General features: G+C 56.4%; 1 protein-coding gene across 4 annotated transcripts in view; it reads right to left on the bottom strand.

The window, feature by feature from the left end:
- The window catches only part of RPS6KA2 (ribosomal protein S6 kinase A2), a 292155-nt gene that overhangs the window by 244728 nt on the left and 23843 nt on the right, over positions 1 to 23584 (bottom strand). For 3 of the 4 annotated variants that reach the window (XM_059176553.1, XM_059176557.1, XM_059176554.1), the window contains exon 3: positions 1670 to 1720. In XM_059176553.1, the coding sequence (XP_059032536.1) occupies positions 1670 to 1720 (51 nt within the window). Of the gene's footprint in view, positions 1 to 1669; positions 1721 to 1809; positions 1867 to 23584 lie in introns of those variants that run through there. The other variant, XM_059176556.1, reaches the window with a different exon arrangement.

Below are 23584 nucleotides of genomic sequence, written 5' to 3'. Positions count from 1 at the left end.
GGGAGGCTCGGCTGCCTGGTGGGCCCCCACCCTGAGGGCAGAGAGAGCACCAGAGTCCCGCGCCTACGCCCCATGCCGCACCATCCGCGCGCATCCGTCCCACCTGTCGCACGAGCTGATAGGGATCCCCAACGAGAGCGGAACGGGTTTTCCCTTGAACAGGTTACACACCAGACGGCAAAGAGGTCGCGAGAGGAGAAGGGCCGTTCCCTCCCACCACGACATGCCTTATTTCGAGTGTCTCTGCCTTTGCACGAGGCTGCAAAGCAAACGGACGTTCAGACGCCTGTCCGGCCACTTAGCCAAAGTGACGAGAACCGCCTCGAGATGTTACAGACCGTAAGTCCATCACCAACCCTCAGTGCCACGAACACAACGTTTATGTCTACCAAGGAAGCTCCAACTGGCACAACACAGTGGTACAGAGACCCTTTCCTCCACCAGGTTCTGAGCGTTAAGCTACTCATAAAAATCGACTGGACGCAGACGGCCGTACCGTAAGTATGCTAAAAGCACAACAGTACAATTCCGTGGTCAGCTCGTTCCCGAGGATGCCCGCGGTCAGATGCGAGACTGACCATTCATAGACGGGCTTCCTTTGCTCCGGGACACGGGACCCTGGAACGGGCCAGGACTCTCTGTCGTCCCTGGGACTTGCATCCCCATGGAGTTGATGCTGGGAAGCCCACTGCTTCTGTGCACTGTCCTCGACCTGCTCACGCAACAGGGCAGCCCAGCCCCTCAACAAGGCCGGGGAAGCAGGACCCCAGAAAGCTGCCGGATGCTGAATGGGGGTTTGGTGTGCATTTTGTTTAGTGTGAACCAGAACGAAGTCCGATGCTCTCAGAGACGTTAAACCAGCCTGACCGGCACCCTGGTTTCAAATGACCTGTCTGGCCCCCAGAAGGCCCGGCCCCTCGTTCTGTTCCCACCATGCCCGCTGTGAACAGGCAGCCTGACGGGCAAAGATGCCACGGCTTTGCGGAGCGCACGGCGTCTTACAGAGTGGCGCCGTGGGAGCCAGGAGAAGCAAAACAGCCATAAAACCACTTCACCCAACTTCTTACTTGTGACGTTACTGCTCAAACCACATGCCGCTCAAAACACTGCAGGAAACCTGCCTTCATCTAAAATGACCCATTTGAGGCCCAATTCCCAGAAAAACTTCTGATGAGGACCTGAACTCTGCGCGCGGCCAGAGGGCTCTCGCCGCTCCAGGCAGACCCAGCTCGGGGCCAGCCCCCACCCCAGGATACCTCGTTCAGAGGCCTCTCTCGCCAGGAAACTCTGGCTGATTTTGAAGACGGGATAGAGTCGGAGGAATAACGCTCATGGAATCCCGCTCAGGGGGTCACAGATTCGGAACAGAACGTGCCATCGTCAGGGGAGCAGGAGACCATCCTGACTTCACGCGCAAGGCAGACCCCTGCTGCACAGAGACGTTACTGCACGAGCCCAGGCGAGCCTCTATGTCACCCAGAACGTCAGATAATTAAACTTCACTGTGTGGGACCCCTCACCTCCCCACCCCAAGGACACGTCCCCGCCGGGTCTGCTGGACTGAGCAGTGACTGAACCCGAGAAGCTGAAAGACATGTCACATGCGACTTTCTCCTAAACCTGGAGCTCAGAGTCTTGCGGAGAGATGAGCGACCGCGGCAGCTCTTACCTCCACGGGCGCCGCTGGCTTGGTCTCAGGCAAGGCCGAGTCCTGCTTGCCCTGTCGAAGCAGAAAGGAAAGAGAAAGTGCTGTAAGTCGTAGGACGGCACCGGCGAGCCGCTGTGCAGTGAGGACGGGGAGACACTCACCAAGCCGGGGAGCTTTTTGCTTCTAAACATTAACCTCCACATGGTGCTAAAGAAGTAGAAGAGTCGCTCGATCTTCCAGGAAGCGCGAAGCAAACAGCAGAAGAAAGGAACTTGCAAACTTTTGTGCAACTTTACAATTCAGCCAAAGGAAGTGATGATGTCCCCATTACCAACCTCACAACTCAACCCAAAACAACAACAACAAAAAAACCCCAAAGAGTCACTGGTTTCTCGTCCAGACACATATTTAATTAGCAGGGGCTATCACTAACGGAACGAGACAGACGTCTTAAGGTGACCTGCCGGCTCTCGGTTCCCTGGGAGGTGATCATTCTGGCTACGGGACCGCGAGGGCTTGGGGTCTGAGCGCACACGGGTGCTCGGCTAGCGACAGCCCAGCCGGGTTCCGTCGTGGGGCGCAAGCCAGAAACCCACTGCCAGCATCCTGCCTCACCCCACACCGCGCTCGGGCTAGATGAGCCTGAGCAGCCCGCAGAGCTTACTTAGCAAAGTGCTTTAGGAATGTGGAAACAGAAAGCCAGGCTGGTTGTTTCTGCACCCCCAAACCACAGGTCTCAGTTTCCCTTTCTGTTTTCTCCCCTCCTGCTCCCTGGCTCATCTCTGCTGCAAAATAAGGGGAGGAAGGAAACCAGATGCTAAACGAATCTCCTGTCCCCTCCTGAGAGATCACGGCTCATGACCACAGGGGCACCCGCGCCCCCTCACAGACCACAGAGAGGCCCGAGGCATCCGCCGCAGGAGAATTCTGCATTGCTGGCCGTGGATTTTCTCAGCTTCAACCTACACTGTCACTGCCTTCCCACACACCTGGCAGCCCACAGCCACAGCCTCAGTTTCCCCACAGCCCTGCTTCTCTGTGGTCAGCGCAGGCTAGAAACATCTGAAGCTTTTTCCTTTTTTTAAAAAAGATTTTATTTATTTATTTACGTTAGAGACAAGAATGAGAATGGGAGAGAGAGTGGGGCGCCAGAGGGAGTCTCTAGCAGATCCAAGCCCGGTGCAGAGCCCCACACAGGGCTCGACCCCACGACCCTGAGATCACAACCTGAGCTGAAACCATGAGTCAGTCGCTTGACCGAGTGCCCCCAGGCTCCCTGAAACACCTGCATCTCAGCACAGTCCCGGACGACCTCCTTCAGCCATGCGGGGACAGAATCCTGCTGCGTCAGAGCCGACCGTGCTTCCGGGTGCTGTGAACGTGGGCTCAAGGTCGAGAGTCTCGTTCTCCTGTCCCATCGTCCTGCTTCCTGTCCCCGAGCTGGACGGGGAGTGTTCAGTAGCACACACACCGCACTGGACCGGCAGAGGGCACAGGCGGCAGACACCGTGGGCCTCCTCCCCGCGGCCTGTCCCCGTTCACGGAGAAGGCGCCTTCCCTTCCACGGGGAGTCAGTCCCGTGAAGCCCAGGACAGCCTGAGCCTGCCGGGATCACCCGTCGCCCAGGCAGGGCCATGCCTCGGGCCTGGTCGCTGTCTGGGCACAGTGTCTGCTCTGAGACAGGACAAGCCTGGCAACAGGTGAGGCCTGCCCAGGGCTCCAGGAGAGCCACAGCCCAGGCTGTCCCAGCGGCCGGCTTCGCAGTCGCTCTGGCCTGGAGTCTGTGCTTGTCGTGCCCGGGGAAATGCGCCTGCCTGGGCACGGAGGGACAGTCCGTGTTAGGGCCTCGCATGCAAACCTGCCAGAAGCACTGTCTTTTCCACCCTCAGGGGCCAATAAATTGCCCATCGTGCTTATGCCACTTGGTGGTTTCTGTAACTTGAAAAAGAGCATGAGGTCTAATGCGGTATCAGTGCCGTGTTGGCGAATCCCCAGAGGGCCATAGAAACGTGCATTCACCCACTGTCCGACCCAAGCCCGTGACCGACCCACCGACTGCTCACCTTCTATGGGGGAGCCGAAGCACACACGGTGCCCCCAGCCCAGGCTGGCTTGAAGCCCCCAGGCTGTGAGTACTGAGTGTTCAACTTGAGATGCTGAATTTGCATGTTCTTAGTCACAGTCATGGAGTCTCCTTCCCCCTCATTTTCTGGGTCCCCCACTTCACCAACAGGAGTCAGCAAAGGAAATGGGGAGATCACGTCAAACAGAAGGAAATGCTGGTCTACTGACCACCCGGCAGGGGCACCCCCCCCCCCAGTGAAATGCTGGTCTACTGACCACCCGGCAGGGGCACCCCCCCCCCCCCAGCCACAGACCCCTTCATGTCCCTTCTTCCCAACTCTTCTCCGTTCCCTCAACTCCACTGTCCGCCACCAGGCTCAGCTCCTGAGCCACACGTGGGGGGCAGAGAGCAGGGGGTCTTTCAACTCCAAAAGGGCTGATCCCCACCCTTCCTACCCCATTTCAATCCCGGATGAGCGGAGAGAACGTCCCTGCAGGTCCCACCTCCCTCGGAGCACCTGGGGTTACAGCAGGTAGGGAAGGACACAGAAGGCAGGTGGAGGGGACAGAGGGGCGAGCCGGGAGATGCCAGCTCGGGCTTCCATCGCTAGAGGAGTCGGGCCCGTCCTCTGTCCTCCTGTTACACCCCGAGACCGTGTTCTTGTCAAAACACACCTGGTGCAAGTTCAATAGCATCACGGTCGGCCCCCGAGGGCAAAACTAGAGGGACGGGGGACGAGGCAGCTCACACACAGACGGGAGTCCAGGTGTGTTCCACGAAGAGCAAACTCCTCAGACTTGTTAAAAGAAGCGGACGGGGCAAATATGCTGATGCTCTGTTAACTTGAAAGAAAGCATCAGAAATATCTAGACAAAGTGTCAATAACCATTCTGGAAAAAACATGACTTGAATATTTTGGAAAGCCCTAGAAAGCAATCACATGCCACAGAACAAGTAAGAGGTCCCCACTGTAGTGCTCACGGCGCTGGGAATTCCTAGTCTGGATGGCCAAGCGTCTTGTGACTCAGTGGGTCTGTAGACACTGACCTTCCAGGGAGGAGAGTGGACAGCCCAACTCTATAATGCACAGGGGTCTGGCTTGCTCCCAGAGTCCCTGTTCACTAGACAACGGAGTGCCCTGCAGACTCTGCACCGTCCTCCAAAGCCTCGCTTGGCCAGGCACGCAGGCGATGGCGTGAATACTCACTATCCTTCCCTCGGTGAAACCAGCACCTGGGATGCTGAGAAAGCTCAGCACTGGTTTTCCTGGAATGTTGCTGTGGCTTTAAGTTACTGCCCGAGCCCAGGGCTGACCGTGTGGTGGTCGTGGGGCAGGCTGGGCCCCCGGCACAGACAGACAGCAGGTGCAGTGGCAGCGAGTGCAGGGCTCAGGCTCCAGGCTGTCTCCCGCCACCAGTCGTGGGGCAGATGACTTAGCCGTTAGCTGTGGCCTCGGTTTCCCTGTTTGCACAGCTGGGGCAGCACCTGGCCTCTGGGGAAGTTGGGAGAAAGGGCAACAGGCTTTGGACGCAGGGCATGCAGCAGCCCGTCCGTGTTGGCCACCTTGCAGGAAGGCGCTCCCCAAATCCGAGTGGCTCAGAGACATCTCGCCCCTCGAATGCTGGCATCTGTGTTTCGGGTCTGGGATCACTTGGAAGTTGACGCCAGGGGTGCCGGACGGGACCTAACTGCTGTGTTTCTGGCTGGGGCCTGGCGAGGGGCCGCACCGCCACGGACGAGCAGCAGATGGCGCCGGAGAGCTGTCCGCCGCCGAGCGCGTCCCAGGAAGGTGAGCCCAGCTGGGGCTGAACCCCGTTTCCCGTAGGTAACGGGGCCGTAAATCAGTGCTGATTCTGTTGTTCCAGAATGTTCTAAAGTTCCCAAATGTCTAATCAAAGACGTCGGGTTTATGCACCCTTTCCTCTGCGGTATTGATTCTTAAATATGTGTGATGGGGTGTGGCTCCGGCACACACGCCCCCCCAACCCCCACACAGGCCCACCTCCCGCTGTTTGAGTGTGTGTGTCCGTGGCCCGCGGTCCTCCCCCCGTGCTCCCCGCCGTGCTCCCGAGGCTCGGCACTCCTCCTCCCCAGGTGCACTGGGACGGCCGCTTGAATCCCCCCGCCTGGGCTCCGCAGCCAGAGAGGGCGGCGTTGACCCGCGTGACCTCACGGATGTGCTCCCCTGAGGGACCAAGCACGAGGGTCCCACAGAGCCCGAGCGGTCAGGGCTGTTCTCCAGAACCCCGCGTCCCTTCCTGTGCCGGGTGCCTACAGCCCCTGAGACCCTGGGCTGTGTCTGGGTGGCTCTTCCCCCGAGGGCTGTGGAGGCGACGTGACCGCACCAACGGGGAGGTCCGCCCCGGCCAGCCACCGCGGTCCTGGGCCGGCCAGAGCCTTTCTAGATGAGCCGAGCCGAGAGGCCGTGTGCCGGGCCCCAGCTGGAGAAGGTTCCGGATCGCCGCTCCGTGCTCCTTCCCCTCCCGGGGCGCAGGGGTTAGCCCGGTGGTAGAACAGACGGGGCCGCGCGGAGCACGTGCACTTCCGGCAAACGGCAGGGACATCAGTGACGGGGATGTCACCACGCACACTTAGAGACGACGGGGAAACGTCCCTTGATGAGCAGCCCGCGTGGCAGGAGGGACGGGGAACCCGCAGGGACTGAAGGACACGGGCCGCGGGCTGGACCCCCACCAACCGCAGCCTCGCAGTTTCTGTCGTCTCTGAAGTCTGACAGCGCGCGGGGGGCTTGGGCGACTGGCTTCCCTCCCGCAGCGTCGTGTTCCCGAGGCTCGTCCGGCGGCAGCACACGGGTCCCTCGTTCCGTTCACGGGGCCGCGGCCCTCGGCTCCTCGCTCAGCCCGGCGCCGGCCGACGGACGCCCCGGCTGTTCCCGCCCCCACCTGCGAGCCGAGCTGCCACAGCCTGCGCCGGCGTCCGGGACGCGCCCAGGCCGGCCTGGGTCTCGTGGTGCGGCTGCGAGTTCCAGCAACAGGGCTTGGGAACCGCCGGATTCTTCCAGAGCCGGGGAGCCACTTTACAGGCCCACCGGCAGCACCTGGAGCTCCTCACTCAGAACTTGTTACTGGGCATTTTCTTTTCTCCCTCGCCTTCTTCTGGTCATTTTAGTCGGGTGAAATGGTGCCTCACCGTGGGTCTGGCCTGCATGTCCCTAAGGGTCAGCGATGCAGAGCATCATTCCTCGCGCTTTTGGTCACTTGTGTGGGTTCCTTGGAGGAACGTCTGTCCACGTCCTCTGCCCTTTTCCAATCGGGTTGCTTGTCATTTTGCTGTCGGTGGCGGGTTTTCACACGCGCGCAGGTCCGGGAAAGGAGAGCCGGCCCCGTGAGCGAGGGGCTGGTGCGGAACCGGCCGTGGGAAGCCGGGACACTCGGGCGGCCTGGGGAGGGGCAGCTGGGACAGCAGCCGCTGGGCGGTGAGAGTCGGGAAATCCACCTCCCGTGGTCCAGGCTCTGGTAAAATAGATTTTTTAAGTCATCCTGATCGTTGATCATGCCGGCCCCGTGCCCCCATGAGTCCGGTGGATTTAAAGTCACAGGAGGGTCACGCTGAGTTCCACACGGACGTTGCCTCCACACCGGGAACCCCCCTGAGCCGCCGCAGACCCACCAGGGTGCCCCATGGACGGACACGGTCCGCAGCCAGGCTGCCAGGGATCCGTACCCAAGGGGCGAGGCTCCAAAGTGACCTTCAGTCCCGAATCTCAGACCCCGAGATGTGGCCTGAGAAGCCAGCAGAGCCAGAGAAGGGCCCAGCCGCACCACGGACTTCCTACAGCGGCAGGCGGCACGGAACAGAACATAAAATAATAGTTTCAAGCTCAGAAGAGACGTGGTAGAAATAAATGTAGATGCAGACAACGCGGTGGTCAGAGACTGTTTAATCCTCCGCGAAATCCGAGCGCACCGGCGGACAACTTACTCCTGCGAATCAGAGAGGGTGACAGTCACCGAACGTGGCAATAATATGCAGAAGTCAGCGGAGCTTTTGCCCACCGGCAGGAAACCATCTGAAGAGACGGCGTTCAAAATTACAAAGAGGAGGAGGAGGGAGAAAGGCAAGAAAAGAGAAAAGAGAGAAGCTGCGAAGTATAAAGAGTGTCTCGAATGAGGGTGTGTAAGGAGTTTATGGAAAATATGAAAAACTTCATTGACAGAAATAAAAGAAAACCAAAGTAAGTAAGAAGAAATATCCCATTCCAGAATGGAAATCTTAACTGGAGGAGGGGGAGGAGCAGAAGTCGTCCCTTTTCCCAAATGTATCCATACATTTTATGCAATGACCATCACCAACCCAAGCAGGAATCTTTTTTCCTGGGAGTCAAGTCAACGAGTGAGGGCTGAGAAGCAGCCAACAGCGTTTGGAAGACGGACAAGCCGGAGACACACGCGACCGGACGGGTGTCCGCCCCACGGCAGTGCCGGAGGGATCGCATCCGTGCGAGGAGCCCCACAGAGCCCAGAGGCTGTCCCCACACGCGAGAGCTCAGAGAAGGACAGACCGGACGCTGCGGGATGGACGAGGGGTTCGGCCAAGTGACGGACCAGCCTCCTACTGCGGACAAAAATAGATGCCAGACCAAGACGGGAAAAAGCTGAGCTACAGAACTGGTAAAAGGACACTCCGGAGATTGTATTTTTACGTGAACTGTTAAAGGACTTTTCGAACAAGTCAAAAACCCACACATTATCTTTTTAAAAATCAATAGATGTGACTACATGTAAATAAGAAATACTTTGCATGACAAAAGACGCCACAAGATCGAAACAGGCCCCAGACCAAAGGACATACTCATAACCCGTGCGTCATGAAGAGTCAGCACTGGAGACACATCAGTGTTGACGCATCAAGCAGAGAGAGGCGGAGAGGGGCTTTCATCCTCCTCAGATAAGCAGATTCTTCCCTCCTAAACATAGCGGAAGTGGAGCATCTGGGCGGCGCCGTCCATCTCTTGATCTCGGCTCCGGTCGTGATCCCCGGACCCCGAGATCGAGCCCCGCGTCAGGCACGGAGTCTGCCCAAGATTCTCTTTCCCTCTCGGTCTGCCCCAGTGCCCGAAAATAAATACAAATAAGCCTTTAAAAAAATAGCCGAAGGGTTCCGAACTGCGTCTCAGTGGGAGTGGTGAGCGTCCGGAACAAGGACGTCTGGTGACTCACCGAAGGGAGAGTCAATGCGTCCGGCCGTTGGGAGACGGATTCGTCCGTCCCAAGTCAGTCCCGGAAGCACACGCACCTTACGGCCACTGATGTCACTTTTAAGTATCCACACAGAGAAGCAAACTCTAGAGCACGTTCACGGGAAGGCACAGGTCCTCCGCGGAGCACGGCTTACAGGGACAGAAACCGACATCCCCGGACTCGGTCCTTGGGGGGACGGAGAGGAAACGCGACGCAGGACTCGGAGTGAGTGACCAGAACCGCATGACGAGCACGAGTAAAGCTCAGAAACAGCATCAAGAGCTTTTGGAAAATAAGTTTCAAGAGGGAATACGGACTCTGATCCCACCCACGTGGACAGTGAGAACACACCCGCCGTTTACAGGTACGGACTGACACGGGCTGAACTGTGTCCCTCAAAATTCACATGTTGAAGCCAGAACGTCCACGACCTCAAAGAGTAACCCTCCCAGAGAAGGGTCTTCACGGAGGCGATTGGGTTAAAGCGGGTGACGCATGACATGGGCCCCGATCCGACGAGACTGGTGTCCTTGTAAGGAAAGGAGATTAGGATACAGGAGCACACACAGACCACGTGTGGAGCAGGTGCTGCCGTCGGCAAGCCAAGCAGAGCAGACGGTGGTGAGCCTGCGCACCCCTGGGCCGCCGACGTCCAGCCTCCGGAACTGTGGTGCTTGTCACCGCGGCGCCAGCCAACAAGCACAGCCACCGAGGCCACATGCCTTTGTGGGCCAGCCTGGAAGAGCCAAGGAATGAGTTCCGAAGTCTGCTGAGCCTTCAGACCATGGCAGCCATTGACCTTGAGATATGAGCTGAGCCCAGACATGGAAGACGCTCCTGGGGTTGTTTCAGGGGGCACCTGCCATGCCACTGACGGTCTTCATCTACACCCGTGGAGCACGGGTGCCCAGTTCAGAGACCCGGGCTACACAGAGCTCCTTTGACATGGCTTTGCAAATCAGCCGGGGTGGGTCACACTGACGGATCCGGGGGTGCGTGTGGCCATCCCAGTCCAAGGAATTGAATCATAACCACTCAGGTGTGTTGCGTGACTCTGCTAGACTCGTAACTCCTGTTCTCGAATCCTTCTGGAGCACTGAGGTCCTCTCCCAGCATCTGAGGACCAAAAGTTCCCTCTAAAGAAACAGCAGCGCAAGGTGGCGGGTCAGAGCTCTCCTTCCCGCAGAGCCCCAGGCCGTTGTGTGCCTCCCTCTTGGGCTGCACTGGGGAGCACCAGGCCTCTGGAAAATAAATCAGCACGTGATACCAGAAGGCAGAGCCCCAGGTGTGGAGCAGACACACACCCACACACCAGAGCGCGAAGCACCTTTGACCCCTGCATGACGCCCACCCCCATGTTGTTGAAAACCCACACGTAGCCTTGGACTCCCCCAGAGTTAACTGCTACTGGGCTACTGTACCGCACGGCTTACCAGTAACCTAAGGGCAGTAACACACGATCCATGGTACACCATGTGCTGCATTCTTACCAAAAGTAAGCTAGAGAAGAGAAAACGCTACACGAAGAAGAGAAAACCCGTCTCCAGAACGTGTTTAAGACCAAGTTGGATCCTTACCAAAGACTCTCCCGGAGAAACCAGAAACTAGTTTCATGTCATTCCTGATTATCCATGACTGCGCCATGCCTTTCAGGATCTCCAAGACAATGTTAGTGTGAGGGGCTTGTCCCCACCACTTGGCACATGTTTTTTGACCTTACACGGAAGCAGGCATGCCTGGGAAGCCCCTGCACTCACTGGGGTTGGCAGGGTACTTGGTGGACAGCCAGGGAGCCATCAGCTGGCCGGGCAGACCCGGCGTGGACACGGTATCCTGGGATTCAGCGCGGAGCTGAGCTGTGAGCCAGAAGCCCAGAGGATAATGCACGAGAGGCAGATCCTCAAGCTGGCTCAGAGGCTCCAGGGGCCAGCTCTCCCCGGGAGCCAGTGTGCGGGGCCCTGGGTCCCCACCTCAGCACTACCGACCTGTGGAATGGGCACCTCTATTGGGGGAGAGGGTCCTGTACATGCACGGTGTTGAGTAGCACCCCTGTGCTCCAGTGCCAAGAGAAACCTCTGTCCCAGTTACAACCACCAAAACCATCTCTGCACATGGCCGGTGTCCCCAGGGCTGAGAGATCACCCCGGCTGCATCTTTAGGAGCAAGACTCCAACCCACTGGGGGTCCTGGCAGGTTCCGGAGACGGAGGATCTGGGTGTGGCCGAGACACACATGCATGCACGAGATTGGGAAACACGGCCGCAGCTGTGCCCCCAGAGGGGCTCAGAAGCCCCAATAGTCAGACTGTAGCTCAGCTAGAGCCCCGGGAGGAAGCATGACTTCACTCTGAGGCCCAGGGAGCTGGGCCAACCTCCCTAAACCTTCCTGAGCACAGGTGGGGCTCCTTGGACCCCGCTGCAGAGCTGAGAGGCACCTAGCTCCAGGGAGAGGGGACGGTCCCCTTCCCAGCGCAGCCCTGTGACCACACACACCAGATGCGTGGAGGGCGGGAGCACACATTTATAAACGTTTTCATAAATTCTAGTTGACTTTTGATTTGCCCAGCAGAGTGCTTCATCCTCTGCCCCAGATGGAACACGGAGACCCCTGCCCCAGGGACTGTGCTCAGCCCTGGCCAATGACAGGCCTTTGGTCTCCAGGACAATTAACATGTGTGTTCACCCGGCCCGGCCATCGGACAGGTGTTGGGCCAGCAGTAGCCTGGATGTCACTGCGAAGGGTTAGACCCACTTCAGCTTCACATTAGTGGCCTTTGAGTAAAGCAAATGGCCTTCTGTGCTATGGTGGCCACATCCTCCAGTGAACAGCCTTCGGGGGGAAAGACTGAGGCTCTCCAGGAAAGAAGAGCTTCTCCTCAAGGTGGCCTGAGACCACAGCACCGTCCAGCAGCCTGCTCTCCCTTGCTCGGGTGGACCAGCGCCCCGGACCACGGGGGCCAGTCCCTGACGGTACATCCTGCCCCTGTGTGTGTATAGACGCACACACCTGTCCACACCTGCATGTCCACACACATGCACACACCTGTCCACACCTGCACACACATACCTGTGCATACTTGCACACTTGCACAGATACACTGTGCATACTTGCACACCTGTGCACGCACACACACCTGTCCACACCTACACACCCGTGCATGCACGTGCACCTGTCTACACCTGCACACCCATGCACACGCACGCGCACACACCCTCTGTTAGTCTGTGTCTTCCGAGGACCCTGGCCACACGGCCCTCTCGTCCATGCAGGCAGTTCCCATTCTGAAATCACAAGACTCCCCCAACCACCCTTGCAGTACCCACACCTTCCAACCTGACGGAAAAGTCTCTCCCCGACCAGAAAGCCAAGGAAGGGACTCAGGGCCTCCCCAGCACCCGTGCGTCGGCACCCTTTATGCCAGCGGGCAGGTCCCCCTGATTCGGTGAGCCTCCCTCCCCTCACCGCCAGGTCAGAGGCCGTGCGGACAACACAGCGTTTGCTCTGTCGGTCTGCGGGGCGGTGGTTCTTGATATGCCAGACCATTTGTCTTTCCTAAGCAGTTGCTTTCTGGACGCAGTGCGCCAGGAGACGCCCGAGGCCTGCCAAGCTCCCGCTCCAGGCACGCTGGTCCCCACGGGGACTCCTCCAGGCCCCAGCTCAATGCTCCCCTGAGCAGTGGAGCATGGCAGAGCATGGCCACTTCCCCGACGTCACATGGCCAGCGCTGCGAGATATGGTTTCACAGATGCCAAGGCCTGTTTTCATGACCACGGTGGCCAGCGGCCAGTCCCCTTGCTTCCAAAGTGGCCCTCCCAGGGCGCCTGCCGGGCCCTCCGGCTCACGGCTTCTCAGCAGAGGCTGGGACACAGGCGCCTGCGTTGGGGTAAGCCGCGTCCAGCCGCGAACACGCGTTCACTGTGCATGTCGCACAGTGTCCTACAGACACTCAAACCGGGAAATCAAATGTGCTTCCCAGATGAGGCCCAGGAACACTGTTTTGCAGCGGACTCACAAGATACCAACTGTATCTATACAGAAAAATCCAGTCTTTTGACCCAGTAACTAGGCGTTTACCCAAAGATAAAGATGTAAGAACGTAGACATTTATTAGTGGTTTTTAATAACGGTGAGAAATTGAATGCTTACCCAAATACACAACAACAAAGACTGCTACAAATAAAACATGGTGTAACTATAGGATGGAAAATGCTACAGTTCTTAAAAACATTTAAGGATGTTAGGGGAAGTTATAAAATGTTAAGAAAACAGCATCCCGGTGGGTGGGGCCCCGTCAGCTGAATTTTGGACTCTTGATTTAGGCTCAGGTCATGATGGCAGGGTCGTGAGATCGAGCCCCGCACCGGGCTCAGCGCTCAGCGGGGTGAGCGGTCTCCCTCCCCCTCGGCCCTCCCCCACTGCTCACACGCACGCCCTCTCTCTCTCTCAAATAAATGCACAAATCTTTAAGGAAAAAGAAAACATACAAGCGTGGGAGTCAGTGCTAGCTGGCTGTGTGCGTGGCAGGACACACACGGAACACGGAGCTGATTGCAGGTGATGAAATAGGTGTGAGCGTGTGCACCCAGCGGCGACAGAAAGCCCAGGAAGTGAGGGTGTGGGATGCAGAAGTGCAGGCTGGGCTACGGGCGAGGAGCTCTGCTTCTTGACACAGACGGGACTTTCAATGTCTTCTTCACACTTTTCTGTGTTTCTCCACATTTTTTATAATGCAATACATTTCTTTTAACTTCAGGAAGAGGAGAAATACATGTTATGTGTACTCGTTTTAAAAACAAAACAAAACACCTCGACTTGGCCTGTCGATGTCCCAAGCTCATGCAGCCCCCACGTGGGATGAACGGACTTAATTTCGAGGGAACCTGCACATCTCAAGTGTGTTCCTAGTTCTTTGCTGTTCTAGCAAAGCCACAATATCATTATAATAGGGGAGAATAGGGAAACCTAGTCTTCAGATTAAAGGAACACAAAACATACACACGCGCGGTTGCTTTTCTCCAAAACCCTACACCTGTGAGACGCTGAAGCGGGTCCTGTGGGAGACTGAGCGTGACCGAGGGGCATCACAGAGCCTCGACCCGCACAGACTCCCTCCCGGAGCCCTATTTCCCATTAGCACCGCACGCCAGACAAACATGGAGCCTTCCTGGCCCGTCCCCTCCTCAAGTGTTTTGGGACCCCTGTCCCTGCACAAGGCAGGCGGCCATCGCAGACGGAGGCTTTCCTGGTCCTCACACGCAGTGAAGGACCGTGGGCTCTGTGGGAGAGCTCAGCGTTCACAGACCGACAGCGCGTGTGACAGTGCACGTGTGCACATAGGTGCAGCATGAGGAACAGGGAGAGTTTGCACCAGAGCCCGTGCTCTGGCCTGGACGGCCCAGCAGACAGAAGCAGGCGTCTGGGCAGAGGAGGACTGCAGGACAAGGTGGATCCAGGACACAGATGGGCTCATCCCTTGGCCTGGAAATCAAGGAAGGCAGAGGATAGGAACAGTGACCCATGGTGTGGGGACCCACTGGGAACCCCAGGGATCGTATAAAGACGGTTCCCTGACATTCAACAGAAGCAGGAGGAAGCCTTGTCACAGCTTTGCTTACCAGTTTCTGCCAAAGCAGAAACTACTGAGAAATGAGCTCGGCCGTGAGTCTGCTCCTTTCCCGGGGAGAGACCAGGCAAAAACCAGCCCTGAATCCCCTCTTGGGGGGCGGGGTGGGGGAGGGGCTTCTGGGCCCTGAAGAGATGGAGAGACCAGTCACGCCTGGACGGAGAAATGCCACACACACTGTCTCCGAAAACAACTATTTATGTTCCCTGAAGAAACCATTTGTTCCTCCTACAGGAGCCTGTACTAGCCACCCCCTTCCCAACTGAGTCAGGTGTGGAAGCCCCAATTCTGCCGACCCCTCAGAGTCCCTCGTCACTCAGCAATGTTGCGTGCGTGCTGGGCCCAGAAGTAGATCTTTCTCCCCTGCTGCCCAGATGCCCTTTGTCAATGTGATTCCGAGGCCACTGCACTTGGAATGTGAGGGGACAGTGCAGAGCCTCTCTGTTCCCAGGCTCCTGCCCGGGCAGGCTCAGGGTCCGGGGGTGGGAGGCAGCCCTGGTCCCTGCACGTCAGAGGGCAACCGAGGCTGGGTAGAGCTCCCACGGGATGTGGGTGTCGTTCAAACACACGATGTGTTTTTCATCAGAGGCATGACGGAATTATTTTATTTTAGAAAAAAAAAAAAAAAAAAATATATATATATATATATATATATATATCTCAATGTGGAGAAGCCCTTGAAGAAATTTAAGTACAGAAACGGCTGATAACCTCCCGGGGAAGGGAGACAAGCACCTGCTTCCCCCAGCCGTGCGGGGAACGGAGCAGGACAGCGAGGGCCACACGGTGGGCCCTACAAGCGCCAGGACCGGGGATCGACCGGGCACCGGGGTAGAACACAGGCAAGAGTGAAAAGAATCCCTAAGTTTTTCACCGCACAGTGAAAAGCAGCAGAAGGAAAACAGCGTCTGAGTCATCAACCTCCTCGTCGAGCAGACTTCGCGAGCCGCGCGAGACCCAACTGTTGGCGAAGCAGGATTCTGGGGGATGGGAGAGCTCGACTGTGCCGCACTGTTCCTGTCCGTGTCCCACACCCAGTAAAATGGGCCGTACGTGCAGAACGGGGAAACGGGCCGCCAGGATCTTCGGGGCGCTGACACGGGCCTAATCGGCCCAAGACGTCTGCGGAGTCAGGAGTGGAGCACGGGGCTCTGCTCGGCTGGCAATCCTGGTGCGGGCGGCAGAAAGCCCACGGCGGGGTGGGTGACATGTCCTCGCCCACCCGCCCGCGTCAGTCGCCCTGCAGAAGCCGAAACCATGACACCCGCACGACCCCTCTGGGTGTGTGCGACTGAGCTCCTTCCTCACCACTGATTGCAGGCGAGTCTGGTGTAACTAGTTAGTACCCAAAGGAGCTCACACGGGCAAGACCGAGGCCCTGGTGCCCAAGGAGACCTTTCCTGGGCTTCTCCCACGAGACCCCAGATGACCTCTGTCACCTGCCCGGCTCTCCCGGGGGCTGTGCTCAGACCCTACCGTCTGCCGGCCCCGCTGCCAGCTGAGACCCCCATTTCGGGGCTCCCCAGACTGGGTACGCATCCATGCAAAGCCCGTCTCAGGGCCACGCGGGCATTATACGTACCGTCCAGGTCCCCGGCTCCTTCCTAGCGGAGACGGAGGAACTCTCCCTCCCACCCCCCGCTCTGTCTCCACAGCCTCGCTTCCCCTTCCCAAAACAGGCTCACGCTCACCCCGAAATCTCCCTCCGTGAATTTTTGGGGCAGCGGGCACAGACACCTGGGGGCCACGCAGAGCTCCCGACTGAAACCCCAGAAGCTCGTCCCACGCGGCTCCTCTAGCAAGTCCCACAGGCGCGCGACGTTTGCTTTCCCAAATCCGACGGCAGCCTCTTTCCCTCTGCAGCCGGTGGCGCTTCCAGAATAATCTCCTACAAGCACAAGGTGCTGGGGCATGGGGCTCCGAAAACCAAGTCACATCACGATAGTGAGTCTTTCTTCGTCTCCACCTTTCAGACCACTGACCGGAGCGAGCTTCCCAACTCGGAAGCAGGATGGTCGCTCGCGCGCTCGGCGGCTCGGCCCCGGGCGCCTGATCCCACGGCGGGGGGCGGAGGGGGCGTCCTCTGTCCTGCTCTGAATCTCCGGTCACTGTGCTGGTCACATGTGATCCTCTCCAGGCTCAGAAACACTTCCCTCCACTAGACACCAATAATCATTATAACAATAATTCCAAGAAACCCAGCACTAGAGTCTTGTGGCTACAAGTGACCCAAAAATCAGCCGACGCACAGATGTCGACTGCCAGAGCACAGGTGGTGAAGAAAGACTTTTTTTTGCCAAGATCCATGTTCATCACATTCGGACAACATTCCGAGGGGAGGGTGTGTGGAGATCCCACTTCGAGAAGAAGAGGACTCAGAAAACAATTCAGCCTGCTCAGAGGGAAGCACCCTCTCGCGCGTTGCGGAAAGGCGATCGGCTCGCTCTGCGTTCAGGCTGCGGGGCAGGGGGCGGGCAACGCTTCAAAGAGGTGGACAGTTTTATTTTGTAATATCTGCGGTTTTTAAACGCCAGAAGATACTCCCTTATAACTAATAAAACTTACTTTCGGACGCAAACGTTAAAAGTCATGGTCTGGTGGTTCCTGGTCACGCCCGGAGAAGACGCCTCAGCCTCCCTGGGGCCGTGGGGGGGTTGGAGGGGGGTCACTGAGCAGCACCTCACCGAGACGATGGGGTTTCCCTATAAAATCCAGGTCCCTGTTGGGTTTCTAGCGGTTCTGGTAGCCGCTGAGGTCACGAGCTCATTTAGATCCCGGAAAATGGACGGCTGTTCCGATTAAGCCGACTTCTTAGGAGCTCTAGAAAGAGTTGAAGTCGCTGACACATCCGAGGCCTAGACGCGAGCTCACACGGGTGCAATCAGGGCGGCACAGCAGGGTGCGGGCGGGGGGGTTCGGGTGATTGGACAAACTGGCGGCACCGTCTGCCCTCGGCCCGTGGGACGGAGCCGGGATGGGGGAGCAGGGCTGGGGGCAGCCCAGCCCCGCTCCGGCACCTGCTGAATCCGGGGCTGGGTGGGCTTAAGATGTTTGAGGGAGGGCGCCTGGGTGGCTCAGTGGTTTGAGCCTCTGCCTTCCGCTTGGGTCATGGTCTCGGGGTCCTGGGATCGAGCCCTGCGTCGGGCTCTCTGTTCGGTGGGGAGCCTGCTTCCTCCTCTCTCTCTGCCTGCTTGTGCTCTCTCTCTCTCTCTGTCGAATAAATAAAATCTTAAAAAAAAAAAAAAAGATGTTTGAGGGAAACGAGTGGGGGAGGCACGTGCAAATTATAGGAATGAGGAGCCTTTCATGAGTCTGGGAGCTGCACCTGCTACTTGAGATCATTTCTAATTCGAGTCACCGCCTTCCCATGATCGTCCGTCCCAGGAAGACGGGTGAGAGCTGCTGGAAACGAGCCTTCGGTTGGCTCTGAACTTGCAGACTATTCGTAAGGCAAACAGGAAGACTCAGGAAGGAATAAAACTTGCACTCTACAAAGGCAGTTAGATTGAGGTCCAAGTTGTAGGGACACCAGAAAGGGCAGTGACACCGAGAGACTCTGGGCTCTTGGGGACCAGCATCCCCGTGGGAGGCCGAAGCCGAGGAAAGCAATCTACCAGCACTAGCGCCTCGGTACGTGGTTTTGCTAAAGTGTCCTCAACAGCTCTAGAATAATGTAACGGTTTGCCTACTTTTAAAGAAATGTAGAACATTTAAGAGAAAAGGGGAGGAGACGCAGAAAGTACGGGGAAAAGAACGGGTGACCTGGTTTGATGAATCTGATTTTATTCCCCTTGTTTTAGACTTTGAAACGCGAAACATATTGTATGCTTCTTTATACTGGTCTGTACACATTTATTCATATAATTTTAAACCACCAAGTAACTGCAAAAAAACCTAACATTTTGAGAAATTACATTAAATATATTTTTTTCTTTACTTATTAGCTGTGTGAATAGTTTATAACTGGTAAGAGAAGAGGGGTTTGTAGGAGTAATGATTCAACGACCTCAAAGGGGTGTAATATCAAAGACTCGGGGGGGAATTACAGAAAATGTTTTTGAAAACGCTTCCCCAGACATCAGCAAACAGTACAACAAAAGTGAGTTACTTTTAATTAGTTGTAGTGACTCTTTAACTTATTCATGCAAGAAAAAAAAAATAGAAAAACAGTCTATAAACCAAGTGAAGATAAGACCCAGTTTAGAATTTGGAAAGTCTTTTTTTTTTTTTTTTGTATGAGGGGAGGGATTTATTCCTTCCTGCCCGCCCCGCCCCACTGGCCTCTCCTCCCTGACCCTTGGGAAGGTGTTCTGTGCTCAGGAAAGGGTGACATCCCGACCAAAGGAGATAGGGACAGTCCCTCAGCACAGCCGCTGGCCCCACTGGGTGCCACTCTGTGCTGGCCTGATGTGGTTTTCAGGCCTCCTGCCGAAGGGACCATCCAGACCCCGACTCTCCAATACGGGAGCAAGACTTGAAGCCCTGGATGGTCTCTCTGGTGCAGCCGTGACCCAGTCAGTTCCCTGGACTAGATGACATCAGATCAGCCAGTGGGTCCAGGCTCATCGTTTATCAGGAGAGAAAATGAAACAAGCTGCCTTATTACCAGAGACAAAATAATTGGCTCATATGTAAGCATCATATTAAACTGCCAGTTACCATTTATTAAAACGATAGATCTCTGTGACCGAGTGATAAACAGTAGATGATAATGTATATGAAATGACGAAATGAAAGCAAGTAGAATACTTTCCAAGACCTACATTGATTTTATGTCATTTCGTTTAACCACACTTCTTAAATCCTGGGTATTAAATCTGTCCCTTTGGTCCTAAGACTGTACAAAGTCACTGAGGTTTTAACAACAACAAAAAAGAATGTCCAGAAACAGACGCAGAAATCATCGTGCCGCTGACTAAATATCCTTCAAACAGAGAATCAGAGGTATTCGAGAGACGAGGCTTGCCCTGGTGGTGTGGCAAGAAGCAAGCCCGCAGGTGAGCTTAGGAAAAAGCTCTGGGGTCCCCAGCCAAGCGTGCCGGGAGCGGTTCTCCTGAGTGTTCTCGTGTTCCCGTAACAGGATATAGAGAAACAAACGTCCTTTGAATGCAAATGTGGTTCTGTTTGGGCCAACAGAATCCGGCCCCAGGCTCACAGCTAAGCCCCACTCACCTGGCCAGCCAATGAGGAAGCCACGGCAGCCACCTGGCCACTCCGAGGGAGAGCCGCAGGGAGACTGGGGGGAAGCCCGCCCCGCAGGAGGGGGCGCAGGTGGAAATCTACTGAGGGTCGGGCCTCCTGGCCTCCTCAGCGAGGGGAGCTGGCCTGGCCTGGGCATGGACAGATTATTTCCACGGCAAAGTCGATGCCCAGGGAACCCACAAGCTGAGTGACTCCTGTGTTCTGTGCACCAAACCAGCAGTTACCATGAAGCCGGGGCTTGAAGCCCTCCCGGGGTGGGGATGACCCAAAGAGCCGGCAACCAGACCGGCGGAGACAAACGCTTCGCTGACAGACTCAGGTTTCCACCCAAGCACGTTCCTCCCCTGGGACTCACACAGGACCCTCAGGACCGGAAGCCCCGAGAGGCCTGAGCCCATCTCCTGGACTGTTCAGCCCCCGCGAGCCCAGAGCTGCAGAACATGCGATGTTTCAATTTACATAAAATTTAGAAAATTGCCCCTACATTTTCCAAAGCGATATTTCAAAGCCATCTTTTTTTAAATTCAAAAATGGAAACTCCCTTGGAAATGAGCAGAAATGGCTGAAAATTGCTTTAAAGATGTTAGCAGAAGGCTAAATGTACCGCTGCTGTGAAATTGCCTCCGAAATGGGCTAACGTCATTTTTTAGACTATTCTTGTGGAACCCAGATAATATTGCAAAACCATGAGCCTCTAAAAAATTTTCCACTGGAAATTTCTGTCGAGAGTCTAAAGTCTCTGATGCTTCTCAATGTTAATTACACTTGCTGATTTCCATAAGTGGTTTTTAAAGTTAAGCAACCCCGTGTGAAATAATGCAGGTGGCCAAGAGTGGGAATTCACGGTAAAGGCTTCTACTGCGAGATCAGAAGGACCCCCGGCCCAGGACGGCACAGAGACGTCAGAGCATTACCTATGCTCCTATTTCTACCTACAGAAACGGGTTTGTTTTACCCCTCGTACTGTTATCACCCATTAAGTTTTCCGATTCTATCCAAGATGCGAAGCAGTCCATGCCGCCCGGTGGGGGTATCCGAGTTATTCCCTTTGAACACCAGTGACCTCCCCACCTCCACGGATCAGCAGCCTGGCCTGAAGCTACGAGATGAAACATCCCCCGACACTTGGGTTTTAGTCAAGGAGAAAGCATTTCCTGGTGCTATTGCCAAGAAAACACACTCCCAGGTCCAGCAGCCAAGACAGCTCATCTCTCCCTCTCCCTTCCCGAGATACTGTTATTAGGAAGAAATTCTCCTTCCCTGCTGCTCCCGCCGCGATGCGGCCGATTTACGTTCTCGTAAATTCCCAGGCACCTGGTCCGTGCTCAGGGTCCCCAGCGGCATCCTCGGGCCTCCAGGGCCTGCACAGAACAGGCCGACAAGAGCTTTGTCCCCGCTCGAATCCAGCGTCCTCGGGGCCATTCGGGGGCAAATCCGCACAGCGCATGGGGTAGAAAGACGCGTGGAGACAAATCCGTTCGAGAGGCAGCACTACAGGCCCCTTCACTGCGATTTAGAAACGAGGCTCACTCTATTGCTCCTGGAAATGTACAGAAATCTAGTCCAGTTGCTTCATTTTCTCCCTGGTTCTGTCCCCGGCCCCTCTTCTGCAAGAGCCGACCCAGCTGCGGTCTGCGAGAGCGTGCGGTGGGGAGCCCCCTCCTGCCCCGGCCCAAGTCTGACCCCCATGTGGCGACGGGGCCACCTGTCCCCAAGGCCTCTGGCCATCCATGAAGGCACAGAACCCATGCCCGTCCCCTTCACAGGGCAGAAGCAGTCCCAAGGAAGAGATGAAAACTTCAGAAGAAAAATGGGCTGAACTCCGTGGCACCAGGATTTTACGTGGTGTGAAGCCGTCTCCTGTGAGCCTCACGCACACTGGGAGCGCCCGACTGGGGGCAGTTTGAGGAGGTCATCTCACCCGCTCTGCTACAACCTTTCATACAGAAACACTAGTGGGCTCACGAATTTCGGAAGGTAATGACAGGTAAGTAAGTTTGCCTGGGACAAGCTCACTTTGTAAAAATCCCCACCAAAAAACCCCCGAAAATTGTAATCAAAAGAATGATCGTTCACAATGAGCCAACTTGTACAAGGTCTCACAGAGGCCATGGCCAGGGTCATGGACCCGGCTCCTGAATGTGGCTCTAGCCACGTGTCCCTGGGCAAGTTGGCGATCTTTCCGAAACGCGATCTGCCCGCTTGAGACTCACAGGAGCCCCGGACAGCCTCCTGCCGCCGGTCTCCGCGCCATCACCCCTTCTGCTGAGCCTGGTCTCCCACTTCCGTCCGCCCCGCGCTCCGGAACTCAGCCTTCTGCCTGAGCCGCACTCGGCACCGCTCACTGTGGCGGGCCCTGCTCTAAGACCACCTCGCTCAGCACCTGGGTCGTTCCTTCCTTCCTCAAACCGCCGCCCCCCCACTCAGCTTTCTGCACGGAACTCCCCCTGCAGCCACACCCAATCTTGCAGAAGATGCTGGTGACTCTAGTTCCAAATATGCCCGTAGTAAGACCTCGTCTTAGACCTCCCAAGCTACCTATGCCTCTGATCCCAGCAATCACGGCCACTCGTGCAGGATTACAGACCTCTCCCTCCCCAGCACGGCAGCCAGAGTGACCCGGTGAGAACACAGGTAGGACATCACGCAAAGACAGTGGTTTCCACTCCCCGAGCAGCCACCCTGACCCTACAGTGGTCCGAAAGTCCCCACGCAGTCTGGTCCCCATTAGCTTCATGACCTCACCTCAACGTGGTCCCACACCCCCTTTGCGCCAGTCCCACTGGCCTTCTCGTGGTTGTTTCTGGCCTCCACGGGGCCAGCGCTCTCCTGCCTCTGCCTGGAATGACCCCGTGGGGACACACAGGCTCCTTGCTCTCATTCTCCAGTCTTTATTCACAGCATCTTCCTGAACACGCTTTTAACATTACAACTGCTCTCTCTCTAAATCTCAATAAATCTCTAAATCTCAATAAATCTCTAAATCTCAATAAATCTTAAAAAAAAAAAAACAACGGGGGCCCCGGGCTGGGGCGCTCCATCCTTACCCACTCTGGCCCCTCCCCCCAATGGACAGGCCCACCCTGGTGGCAGCAACCTCGGTGAACTCCCTCAGATACGTCGCCGTGTGCCCAGCCCTGCCCGGGCGTCCGCGTGACCTGCATGGCCCCCGTGGTTTCGGGGAAACTGGGCCACGAAGAGAGGCACAGAGTTTCGGCACCCCAGTGAGCCAGGAGGAGCCCCGGGAAGCCAAAGAACCCCGCTGGGAGGCGAAGCCGCAGCCACACCGAAGACGGCGAATCTGTCGTCGCAAGAGGAGCAGGTTTCCGCGACTCGAGAACGAAGACAATTGTTTCAATGAAGAAATTCCCAAAGCTCAAGTCAAAACAGAAAATGCTGATTTGATAATATCAAACTTAGCTTTGTGTTCGCTGCAGGACAAGGTTACTGTAGAGTCGCTCCCTTAAGGGTGATGTTTTTCATTTTTAAAACCGACAAGGGACCAACGTGGAGAATAAATAGGAGAATTCAAATACAGAAACGGGCTGGGAATAGGCACAGGAGACGCTCAGAAGAGAAAACCCAAGGTGATACCCGGCCCAGGAGAGAGAGTTCAGTTTGTTCCTAACCAGAGAGGTCCAGATTAAAACAGCCACGGCCAGCACTCCGACACAGGCCAGACTGGCCCAGCCGGAGCACCGGACGGTGCCAAGGGTCAGTGGAAGCGGGGCCCCAGGACTTCGCGCACAGCCGTGGGGCACAGACGGACATGGCCCTGCCGGACGGCGTTCAGGCAATGTTGATTCACACTAAAAACATGTGTAGCCATGACCCTGAAACCTCAC

This window comes from Mustela lutreola, chromosome 6 (genome assembly GCF_030435805.1).
Source record: "Mustela lutreola isolate mMusLut2 chromosome 6, mMusLut2.pri, whole genome shotgun sequence".
In the NCBI taxonomy this organism is placed as follows: Eukaryota; Metazoa; Chordata; class Mammalia; order Carnivora; family Mustelidae; genus Mustela; species Mustela lutreola.
This window is presented reverse-complemented; position numbering and strand designations above follow the sequence as displayed.